We start from the raw sequence: 13,040 nt of genomic DNA on the forward strand, positions 1-13,040 counted from the left end.
TAGTGGGTTAAGTAGGTGTTTTTGGCCGTTGGGCTGAAGGTCTGCTGATGTAAGCCTCCCAAATTTGAGGCAGTCTCATACAACCATATTTGTTGAGGTGTGGAGAGTTTCTTAGGGCTGAGGGTGATTCCATGAATAGTCTTTCGAATTTGTATTTGCTACGGTGTATTACTGTAGCTTTCTTCCACTGCATTCTGTGGCGTGTATCCAGAGCATGGTCTGCAAGACCAGAGTGGCTATACTTGTGAAAGTGGATGTAGTCCTTGTGTTCGAAATTCTGATATTAGCTGTCCTGCCTGTTTCGCCAAAGTAAGGCAGTTGTAAACTGCCTTACTTTGGCGAAAGTAAAGTAAGGCAGTTTACAACTGCAAGGGACCTGGTATACACCAGGTATGTCTACAGGAAGTGGTTGGTCTTTAGTGGAGTGGATAAGGGATGCCAATTTTCTGTATGATCTGTAACAGGAGGTCAAATCATGTTTTTTTAAGATTCTGGTAATCTTTTCCGAGGTGCTTCGGATGTAGAGAATGGTGATGGATTTAGAGTAATCCTTGTTGTCGAGCGGGGGGGGGGGGTTGTGGTTTATTGGTTTCAATATTTTTTGGATTTTTTTTGGGGGGGGGGGTAGCCATTGGCTGAGAAAGTGTTGAGGATATGATTTAGTTCAGTGTTTAGGGCCTTGTTATTAGAACAGATTACTTTAGCCCTGTTGTATAGTGTTTTCACCACTCCATATTGTTGTGGGGGGAAGGGGGGGGATTGTTGGTGAATGTACCTGCCTGTATGGGTGGGTTTTTTATAAACTGAGAAAACCAAGGTTCCATCAGGCTGGCGGGTGACTAGTGTGTCTAGGAAAGGGGAGTCTGTTGTTTTCCTCTTTTTCCAGGTGAACTTGATTCTGGGGTGTTGGTTGTATAAGTGTGTTAAGAAGGAGAGGAGTGTGTCAGAGCCATGTGTCCAAATAGAGAACACATCATCAACGTAGCAAAGCCATATGGTTGGAAGAGCATACAGAGCATACAGAAAATTGGCATCCCTTATCCGCTCCACTAAAGACCAACCACTTCCCCTAGATCTACCTGGTGTATACCAGGTCCCTTGGTCCCTTGCAGCTGTAAACTGTCTTATTTTGGCCAAACAGGCAGGACAGCAAATATCAGAATTTTGGAACACAAGGACTACATCCGTTTTCACAAGTACAGCCACTCTGGACTTGCAGACCATGCTCTGGATACACGCCACAGAATACGGTGGAAGAAAGCTACAGTAATACACCGTAGCAAATACAAATTCGAAAGACTATTCATGGAATCAGCCTCAGCCCCAAGAAACTCTCCAAATCTCAACAAATTTGGTTGTATGAGACTGCCCCAAATTTGGAAGGCTTGCATCAGCAGACCTTCAGCCCACTGGCCAAGAACTTACTCAGCCCACTAGGGGGTACCATCAGGACTTTTAGGAGAACAACAGCTTCATCACTTCATTCTCAGTTACTGTGCTGTAGTGCCTATGTGCACGTGCCTTTTTTGTAAGTTCCTTTTTTAAAGATTGCAACGTGACGCTGAAATATCGGAAATATTTATTAAAGTGTAATTTAATTTATATTCTTATCTACATTGTCAATTTCTTAAGTGATTTAGTAAAGTAATATATATATATATATAAACATAGATTAAAGAATCACCTATGAAATAACTGAAGTAAAATTTCAATACGATCACATTTTAATTGCACAGATTTTATTCTAATATTCTAATTTTGCTTACTTCTGGGTTTAACAAGAGAAGGCAAACCAAGACTGCACAAATTATTATTTTTTTTTTTTATGCCACGGAAAGAACTCATTGCAACATTTTCATGTACTATATAATTAAGTGCACGCTGGAAATTTATCTGTACCTCTTTGATAACATGGGGTATGAAATGCTCTCTGAAATACAGGAATAAGGCATGCTAAAATAGCCACATTTAAATATCAATTAAAGCAGAAAATAGCACACAAGAAATCATATATTCAGAGTAGAAAAGAAGTATTTGTATTTCTATGTTCATTTCCATCTGCAAAGGGTTGTTAACCTATAACTATGTGTAATATATATTACTACGTAATACAAGATAAGGTAATACAGCAAACAATATCTATCATACCTCACCTTGACACCATTAACAGAAAAGCACTTACAACTGACTCAGACAACAAATTCCATCCATTCACTACTCTCCAAGCAAAGAATTTGGTCTTCACACCCCTGATGGCCACACTCTTACCTCTAGCCAAGTGCTGAAAAATTTTCCCTGCATCAATCCTATAAAATCCTTTAAGTGACTTAAATGTTTCTATCATATTTCCCCAACTCTTGCAATTGATGTGGAGAGAGAGAGATTAATTGGAGTATTCCTCATACCACCCACCATTTTGGTTGCTCACCTATGGATCCTCTCCACCACTCATCTCAAAGAAACCCAGGTGACCAGACCTGAGCACAGTAATCCAGCTATGGTCATATCAAGACTTTATAAAGAGGAAGAATAACTTCTTTATATTTAATTATTAGTGTATTCTTCAATAATCAATCTTGTGAGCTAGCAATATGCACTCCAAACTTCAATTCTCTATCTATCTATCTAATACTACCCACAAATCCCTGGCTTTATCAATTTCCTGGAATACAGTTACCTTAATGTAGTACACAGCTTGTAACCTTTGCATCCCAAAATGTATAACTTTATACTTTTCCACATTAAATTGACATCCATTATGTTTTGCCCATACTATCAGCCTATTCAAATCAAGCTGCAAGCTCTCTACATCACTTGATTAACAATTACCCTACCAAACTTTGCATCATCAGAAAACAACTAAATATCTCCTTTCAAATTATTTCTATATCATTTATGTACAAATTAAATAGCAGTGGTCTAATCACAGAGCCCTGCCACACCATTAGTCACCTACCTTCTCCTAGATTCTGGTCCTCCATCTACTACTTTTTGGCATATGTCCATCAGCCACCCTTTTATGCATATTACCAGTTTCATATCCATCTCCATTTGTTGCAGTTTGCATAATAGAGTTCCATGTGTTATCCTGTCAAATGTCTGCAAAATTCAGCAGTATCATTGCGTAACCATTCCCTTTATTCAACTCAGTTGTCCCCCTGATTAAAGATTACTAAGGCATAGCCTACCCTTCACAAAGCCATGCTAACCATCACAGAGTGTCATATTCTTATCCACCCATTCCTGAATTCTCTTTTTGACCAACTTTTCCAGTAATTTTACCACCATTCTTGAAATACTGACTGATCTGCAATTTGGTACCACAAACTTAGATCCTCCTTTATGCGAAGGAATTATTTTGCCTTCCTTCCGCTCTCTTGGGACCTTTACCCAAGCTGAGACTTAAACAGCCTAGTCAAAGGAATGTGCAGTTCCCCTGCACATTCTCTAAAAATGCAAGCCAATATCTCATCCAATCCCACAGCTCTATTTGCACTCATATTCTGCAATATCCCAAGTAGTTTCAATTCAACTTCTGTTCTCATATCAGTCCCTGTCATCTCTGTTATAACAATATTTCACTTGAATGATATACCCTTGCAAAGTGACCACTCAGTAGCTTTACAATTTAACCTGACTCTGTTACCTCTCTACCATCTGTACTCATTAAAGTTATCATAGTCATCCTTTCTCCTACATGTGCCACATAATGAAAAAACTCTTCCTTTTGCTTGTTCAGCTAATTTCTTCTCAAACTGATTTTGCCAACCTTACCATCTGGTCACCTTTCTTACCCAATCTTTGTGCCATTAGTTAGCTGGTCACTTTTTTCCTTACATACCCTCCACAATATTTTCTTTATTTTTGTTGCTTATGCTTAATGAAACTACTCATCCATTTACCTCCTACCCAATGTTTCCTCCGAATATCCCCCATGCACATTGGTTAATTGTGCTTTTATGCATTTATGCTGTATAAGTTGCATTTGTAGTGTGTGTGTGTGTGTGTGCGTGTGCGCATGCTTGTTTGTTTCAGTTTTCTTATAAATTCTTTAAAATTAGAACAACATATCCTTTGTTTATTCTTTGTGGAAAACCCATTCACAAGAAGTTTGTAAACATACAGTATGCTAGTACTATGGATGAGAAAGAAGGTACTTGTTCACATTTAACTTGAAGAACTGTGGATTGTATTCAAACACGTGGTGACAGACTGTTCCAAAAGGCAGAAGTGGAATGGATGAATGAAGAGAAAAAGGAATTTATTCTGTGGGTTTAGAGGGAACTGTGAGAGCATGTTAACTGGCTGCTGCATGCATTTGGATGGATTTGACAGAGATTGAAAGATTTAATGACCAATTCTGATAAATGACAGCCATAGAATTATTTCCAGATGTAAGCAGAGGAAACTGTGTAAAAATGAGTGGATCATATTAGTCAGAGAGGGATCATTAATCAATGTAATTGCTCTTGTCTACATAGAATCCAGTATTTTTTGAGAGTTCTTAGGGACACCATCCTAAATGTGAGAGCAATATTCAATAGTTGGATTGGCAATTTGTATAGGGTTAGGAATGTTCTTAGTTAAAATAATGCCTTGAATAAAAAAGTTTTCTTTTTTTTTCTTCTTTTTTTTTTAATGCAGAGAAGGCAATATTCATAATATGTTCATGCCAAGAGATTTTTGGGGTTGGGTTATACCGAGAGGACAGATATCACCTAGAGACTTGGGTGTTGTCAAAGGTAAGACTAGAAGAAATGAGTTTCTTGTGGGAAATAAAGTAAAGTGTTTTTCTAGCAATGAAATCTACAAGGTTATCCAAATCCCAATGGTGAATGATTTGAAAATAAGAATTTAAGGTTAGGTTCTGCAAGTTGTGGTGATTTGTGCATTACAAGGTTTGTCAAATAAAACGGAAGAGTGCAATATGCTCTCATCAGCAAAACTGTGTACTGGAATGGTATTAAGTTGCAGTAGACCCTTTATATACAGAAGGAAGAGAATGAGCAAAAGAACATAGATCTGGGAACCTAACATTCATTGTACAGTTAGAAAATAAGGAGTCATCCCCAATTACTCAAAGTGAGCATTCAGTCAGAAAGCTGGCAACCCAACTGCAGAAGAGTGTGTGGGGGGGGGGGGGGACCAAATGATGGGAGTTTACTTAATAGGCCTTTGTACAGGATCCAGTCAAAAGCTTCCAGTTTTGGAGCTATAAAGGGCATTCATTTGAAATTTGCAAAATATTTTTCCATGATATTCATCCAAAGATAGATGATATAGGTGTAACAGTGATGGAATCCATACTGGCAGTCATTTAGTTGAAAGCCTTCGTGGGAGCGTAAGAGTTGGGTGTTGATAGTTCTTTCCATTGCTTTAGGGAAAAAAACTGAGTTGAGGAAAATCAGATGGTAGCTTGGGTGGGTTTTGTCACCCATCTAAGAATAGAGAATAGGATATATGTAGATTAATTTCTAGACTGCAGGACACATACAGAGAAAGAGAGTGTAAAAAGGTGAGTGTAAAAAGCCACCATCGACAATGTTGGTTGTAATGAGGTGAGAATCTTCAAGGGTACTATGTACATAGGTGGCAAGTACTCTTCTACAATGATAATGTAACCAGGAATCCTACTCCTGTGGTGGAGTAGGTCCTCATCCTTATAGTGTGTCTCTTGGACAAGAGCAACGTTGACACTGTTGTCATATAAAATCTTTGAAAGTATTTACATTTTGCTCTACATATAGCCTCAATGTTAATTTGGCAAATTCGGACAACAGGTCCAATATTTCTAGTCATCTTCTTAAGAGAGCTAATTCATGTGTTTCACGTGTACAGTAACCAGGAGATCGAGAAGATATCTGGTTGCCAAGTTGTTCTAGCTTTAGCATTATCCAGGGTGCACCAAGAGGAGGCGAGCTAAAATTGCACAGTAGAATGTGCTCAACATGCATACAATGGAAACCTGTCAAACTTCCTCCATGCTACACCAAGTGCAGTTGATTGGATAATCAACCTAGACATACAGTTGTAGTCTATTCTTGAGTGTCTCTTTTATGACTGTTTTATGAGGGTAGTCTGAAAAGTTCTCGGCCTCGACTATAGATGGCAACACTATCGGCAAGATTTTTTTTTTCCTGAGTTGGTACATCTGTCATAAGCATCCATTTGAAATTACAAGTTATTCTATAAAGTAGTTTGTTTTATACAGCTGTCTGAAGCAAGAGCGTTGCCAAATAAATTTCTGTATCGCTTGAAATGGATAAAATTGAGTATCGTGTGGCTATCAAATTCTTTGTAAAACAAGGTTTAATGCTAAAAGAAATTTATTCAACGTTCATAAAAGTTTATGGGCATTCTTCTGCTTGTTTTCAACAATTAAGAAATGGGCTGCCGAGTTTAAACATGGCCGTACCAGCCATGAAGATGATCCATGTGAAGGATGTCCAAAAAGTGTAACATCACTAGAAATCATTGATCAAGTGCATGATATGGTACTGGATGACCAGCGAGTCAAAGTTTGTGAAATTGCTGAGACTACAGCATTTCAAAAGAACGTATAGGATATTTTTTTCATAAAGAATTGCAAATAAAAAAGCTTTGCATAAGATGGGTGCTGTGCTTGCTCACAGCAGATCAAAATGTACTCGCATGAAAATCTCTGAACAGTGCTTGGAGCATTTTAACAAGAATAAAACTGATTTTGTGCGTCGATTTATTACTATCGGCAAGATTTTTTTTTTTCCTGAGTTGGTACATCTGTCATAAGCATCCATTTGAAATTACAAGTTATTCTATCAAGTAGTTTGTTTTATACAGCTGTCTGAAGCAAAAGTGTTGTCTGTATCTCTTTAAATGGATAAAATTGAGTATCGTGCAGCTATCAAATTCTTTGTAAAACAAGGTTTAATGCTAAAAGAAATTTATTCAAAGTTCATAAAAGTTTATGGGCACTCTTCTGCTTGTTTTCAACAATTAAGAAATGGGCTGCCGAGTTTAAACATGGCCGTACCAGCCTAGATAAAACTATTGTTGATTGATAGTTGATGAGACTTAGATTTACCATTACACACCAGAATCCAAACAGCAGTCAAAGCATTGGACAGAAGCCAGTTGTTCAGGGCCAAAGAGGACAAAGTTGGTTCCATCAGAAGGAAAGGTCATGGCATCGATGTTTTGGGATGATAAAGGCATTTTGTTCATTAATTATCTATTGTAGAAAAGGGCAAAACAATAACCGGGAAATATTATTCCGATCTTTTAACCAGATTAGATGAAAAAATTTGTGAGAAAAGACCCATTTTGCAGAAGAAAAAAATCATCTTTCATCAGGACAATGCACCTGCCCACAAAGGTGTTTTGGCAATGGGAAAACTAAGGGACCCGTACTATGAATTGTTTGAACATCCACCCTATTCCCCAAATTTGGCTCCCTCTGACTTTTATCTCTTCCCAAAACTAAAACTCTTCCTTACTAGTTAGCGTTTTTCTTTGAATCAAGAGTGATTGCAGCTGTAGAGGAGTATTTTGCAGATCTTACTGAGAATCACTACAGGGATGGGATAATGATGCTGGAGTATTGCTAGAATAAATGTATTAGTCTCAAGGGAGATTATGTTGAAAAATAAAAATCCTGAAATTATAAATTCGTTTAGCATTGTTAGGCTGAGAACTTTTCAGACACCCTCATATATCATGTTTAAGTATTTTGCCTATTTTACAATAAATGATTATATATATTAAAGATTATATAACTTTTTCATGTGTGAGCCATACACTAAATATATATATAAGTACCACATGTTGTAGTACTATTGAGCAAAAATTTTGGCCAACAACATTGCTTAGAGGGCAGAAAGTATGGCTAGCATTTGGGCAGGATATAAGTTTCCTCAAATACCATGCTTGCCCAAACAAAAGCCAGAAAACATGCCTTCCATTAGGGTAAGATTAAAGTTTACTGCTTTATTTCATTTTCTTAATATTATTTTTTTTTTTTTGCTCTTTCGACGTGTAGATAGTTTTCTTGCAACTTTTCTAGGCTTCGGTGTAAGCAGCGTAAGAAGATGAAGTTTGGGATGAACACTAGTTACAGTATACTCTACTCTTCTTGAACTGCCTTGGAACACCTATGGGACACCAGTGCTTGGATAATGGATGGGAATTTAGAACAGAGCAGGATATAAATATTGCCATGCCAATCAGAATTATTTCTGTGATTCATTCAGCACACAAGTTTGGGTCAGATGGTTAAAAACATCTGACCAGCGAAATGAGATGTAGAAATTGCAAATCTCCACAAATTTGGTTTTCTTGAAATACCATTTTTCACGTGTATGTGAGTAATTTTGTATATGTTGCTCCACGAGGAAAGAAATCTGTAAAAGATTGAGGTTTAAGCTGCCTAGAGAACAGACTACATTCACTGCAAACTTAGATGGGTCAGTAAAGAACAGTTCAAGTAGGTTTGGAGAGTGTTAGGTGTTGTCTGGTATTCTGGTGGCAAGTGAATAATTTGTGAAAAATCATTGGTGATTGCAAATACCTCAGCCTCTCTACCTGCGATATCTTTATAGATAAAAGAGGAAAGCCAGCTGGTGCTATGATCACTGAAGTCACCAAGTAAGATGACTTCCCTGCTACTCAAGTTGGATTTAAAAAAATGACATTTAGGGAAATGAAAGTGAAAAGTTTGGCATTAGGAGAGTGTAGAGACATCAGATGAATTTGGAAGAATTAAATAGAGTGATTTTCAGGCAAAGAAAGTCAAAGTAAAGTTTTGGCATGGTATACTCGATTTAGCATGGCAATCTTGATTGTGCACTAGATAGTGAATGTTAAACATTAGTCACCATGTAGGCTACAACAAAATAAGTAAATTTTATGAGTGATGGGTGATAATATTGTTTAATTTGTAGACTGAGTGTCACTGTGAGATATTTGAATGTGGAATGCAGTGTTTGGTTAAATTTCTTAGCATTATTATTATTATTATGTGACACCTCCAGGAAGTCCAAAGACCCATCAAGGGAGAGCGTGCCAACAGCATTGAATGATTTGATCTCCTCCTTCCAACTACCAACCACGCTCAAACTTGCTGAACTTTTTGCATGAGCCATTAGTAGCAGAGGCTCTACCAATCGACCAATCTTTGCTGGCAATTAATTACTTAATTATACATATCTGTAAGGATATGTGCTTTGCATTATGGAATACCAAGGCAAGTGATGTGAAGTCATGAGCTTCTATATATGAGTTACCCTGTCCTGAAAATACTTCAGGTGCAAACCTTGTTTGCTTACACTTGGATAAAGGATTAAACCAAGAATATAATTTCTTGGCATCTTTAATTATAGCAATGAGATAAGGCAGAGAACAAACATTATGAATGTTAGCATTCATAATCTTTGATCATGAAAACTTGATCATGGGACTGTGGGTGTAAAATACTAGGATTCATGTGAGATAACAGTGCCTTATCCGCCAGGAACTCCCTCCCATCTCTAAACATTGAAAATCAACAGAACACCTATGCATGGCTCAGACAGTCATTGCCGTAAACCTTTTTTAGGACTTGGTACACTTCTGTAACAGTTTTTCCTAATTTACAGTAAAATTTTATTACGGCTCTTTGCTCCATAGTGGAACTTCTGACTCGAAAGCTGCACCTGCGATTATAGCACACACTAGCAGTCAAATCAATAAACACATCTGTTACTTTTATTCAAACGGCTGTCCAGTAAAAAATCAATCTCATTACTTAACAGCTGCACTGTGTATATGCAATTACAGAGCAGGGGACTTTGGTAATTGAGGAAACAGACTGGTGATGTGCAGCAGCTTGACCGATTGAAAGGGAGAGAAATCAGCAGTGCCTGGGTCTTGATTATAAATCAGTTACTCGTGGCAATGTCAGATTGTATTCTTAAGGTTAAAAAGGATAAATACAGGGAAATGGGCAAATCATTGAATTATGCAGGGCTTCAGCAGTAAGAAAAAAGGGTGAATGTGGAAGAAGTTGGGTTACATCTGCTGAAGATGTAGTGGAAATGCTGAATGAGTACGTTGTTAATGTATTTAATGTAGCAGTTTACTAGTGGTGTTGTTGAACAATAGGGAAGCAGAATTGGCATTCAAGAATATGAAGTGTTCAGAATATTAAATAACTTTAATGTTAAGAAAGCTGTGGGTTAAATAGACTATGACCATGTATATTACAAGAATGTGCAAAAGAGATGGCAACATCTTGACCTGGATGTTCAATAAGAGTTTTTGAACAACCACAGTAGCTTGGTTACAACAAGGAAAGATAGAAAAACAGTGTCATTGCACAAGGGAGAATCCAAGTCAGTAATGTCACTATTGGCCAGTGTATATATCAGTTGCAGTGGTAAAGGTAGAGATGCTGGTCAGAGACAGAAAACAAACTGGATTGTTTTTAGGGCACCCTAGAGCTGTCATGTAATAATAATAATAATATGGATTGATAAGAATGGAAATCTTTCAAGATAGTAGTAGTATAAGTCTGTTGTTGGGGAGGTCATTATAAAATATAACCAAGTTATTAACTTGGTTATATTTTATAATGACTGGTACTGGAGCTGCTTCCATAGCTCAGTTGGTTTTCACAGCAGAGTCACTGGATTGGAAAGACCTAGGTTTGAATCCCAATTATGATGTGAAGAACTTTTATCAGGGCTTTTCAATCAAAAGTTGAGTTAGCTAATCTCATATGGGGAGGTTTTTTTCCTCCCAAAAACTCAGGACTTTCATCCCTCAAAACAGTGAAACTTGACCCATGAACACACACACACATATAGACATAAATACTTACTATGGACATGGAAGACAATGGGAAACCACCTTTTCTATAATCACTATCTCTTAGTAAAGTAGCACTGCTACAACCCCCACCCAACCAACCTGAAAAGAATGGAGTATACTGAATAGAGAAGATGTATGGACATAAATAATTGGATTTTGTTCAAGTATTTTATAGAGTACCATGTGAAAAGCTACTGTTGAAATTGAGCAGGATAGGGATAAACAGTCAGTTAGTAGCTTGGTTACAACAGGGATAGTTGATTGATAGGAGTCAGCAAGTTGTGTACAGGGTGCAGTGTCCCAAAAAAGGAAGGTAGCAAGTGGAGAAAAACAGGGTACTGTTCTGTGACCGCTGTTATTTAATGTATATATATTTAATGATACAGTTGTTTACAGATGATGGTAATTCAGGAAAGGCAATGTCAGGAAGTTATGAGAAGATATTGTTGAAGACTATTTGAACAGGTGCTTTGTGCTTTGAGATTTTGCAAGAGAATCTGAATAGGTTAGTGCTGGACACTTAGGAACACTAAAGTGATAGAGATTGTTTGCATGGTGGGTGGTGAATGAATGGAATGCACTGCCAGAGTGGATGGTGAGCACTCCAATACTGAATGTCTTCAAGGTAGGGTATGATAGTTACTGCGGTCTGTGAGAGTTTGACCTCCCACAATGAGTCTACAGACTTCACGGAAATTTGATAGTAGTACTAAAACCAGTCTTGCTAGTGGCCCTTCCCATAATGCATAGCATTATATACACATGAAAGGGTGTGTGCGTTACATTATGGAATGCTAAGGCAATTAATGTCAAGTCATTAGCCTCTATATACAAGTAGCCTGGTGGTGAAGAAACTTCACATGCAAACTTTGTTTGCTTATACTTGGAAAAAGGATGAAACAAGATATAATTTCTTGGATTTTTAATTAAATTTATAACTGAGTCAAAAAATTCATCATGGGAGGCCCCTGTTACACACCTCACCACATTATGCCTTAAATACATACTCATTCTTTGTACACAGCATACTCTCAGGCAATGCATTCCAATCATTCACCACTCGCCATACAAAAAATCAGCAACTCACTCCTTTAATCACACTTTCTTTAATAAAGCTTCCAAGGACAACCTCTTGTTCCTGCCCAACACTCTATGAAAATCGTTTAAACATTAATTTAATTTCATAAGAACCCCTTACGAACTTATACATCACTATTATATCACCTCTTTAATTCTCCTATCTACCTAGACTTTGTATATTGCATCTACTCAACCTTTCTTCATACTCAACATTCAAGAGACCATAAACCACCTTAGCCTCTGAACCCTTTCCAATATCTCTTCATCCTTTGAAATATAGCTGACCACATCTGTGCATAGTCTATATGTGGCCTAATCAATACCTTTTACAACTGAACCAGAATCCATTCACTCGGTATATTCAAGTCATACTGTAAAGCCACTACACCTGCTCTACTTCTCATAGTTCTTTGTAACTTTGCATCATGTGCAAACAACTGAATGTCTCAATCAAACCTTCCCCAGTATCATTATCACACAGATTAAAAAAGCAATGGCAATAAAACAACCCTTGAGACACACCACAAATAACTTTCTTCTTCTGGGATATTGCTTCCCCATACACAACTTGCTGATACCTATCAGAGAGCCCATCTCCAATCCAATGCACTAACCTAATATCCAACCCTATCTGCTTTAGTTTAATTACCAATTTATCAAATGATATTATTATTATTACAGGCAACTCCAACAAGTCCTTAGACTCTTGAAAGTTTATTTTTCATATGGTTAGACTATAAGAAATTTAGTTTAATCTTTTATCCAAGTGTGAGCAAACAACGTTTGCGCCTTAAAATTTCTTCACGAATGGAATAAGGTAGTACAACACCGAGCAACTCGTAGCAAAGGTGGACCAAGCAAACATCACTCTTATCTCAGTATCTCCCATAATGCAAAACACATCACCTTATGCATTAAGGGAAGGGCCACTATCCAGACTAGTTTCGACTCTTATTGAGGAATCTTCAGTGGGAGCCAGGCCCAGAAGTGGAGATACCAGGCAGATGCAATGGCGAGGTCATCTTTACCTATAGGTGTTGCCAAAAGTTGTACCAACTTTTTATTAAATTACTCTGGATTTAGAGAAAGATGTTGAAAGTTTATTTTGCACTTGGTTACACTATAATAAATTTGGT

General features: G+C 37.5%; 1 protein-coding gene across 1 annotated transcript in view; it reads right to left on the minus strand.

Annotated features, from left to right (window-relative positions):
• The window catches only part of sac (sterile affecting ciliogenesis), a 515,109-nt gene that overhangs the window by 328,176 nt on the left and 173,893 nt on the right, over window positions 1-13,040 (minus strand). Inside the window, exon 6 of the mRNA XM_090399395.1 lies at window positions 1,767-1,930. Within this exon, the coding sequence (XP_090255521.1) occupies window positions 1,767-1,930 (164 nt within the window). The remainder of the gene's footprint in view (window positions 1-1,766; window positions 1,931-13,040) is intronic.

Source organism: Typopeltis vanoorti, chromosome 10, assembly GCF_054136105.1.
Source record: "Typopeltis vanoorti isolate ZY-2024b chromosome 10, IOZ_Tvanoo_1.0, whole genome shotgun sequence".
In the NCBI taxonomy this organism is placed as follows: Eukaryota; Metazoa; Arthropoda; class Arachnida; order Uropygi; family Thelyphonidae; genus Typopeltis; species Typopeltis vanoorti.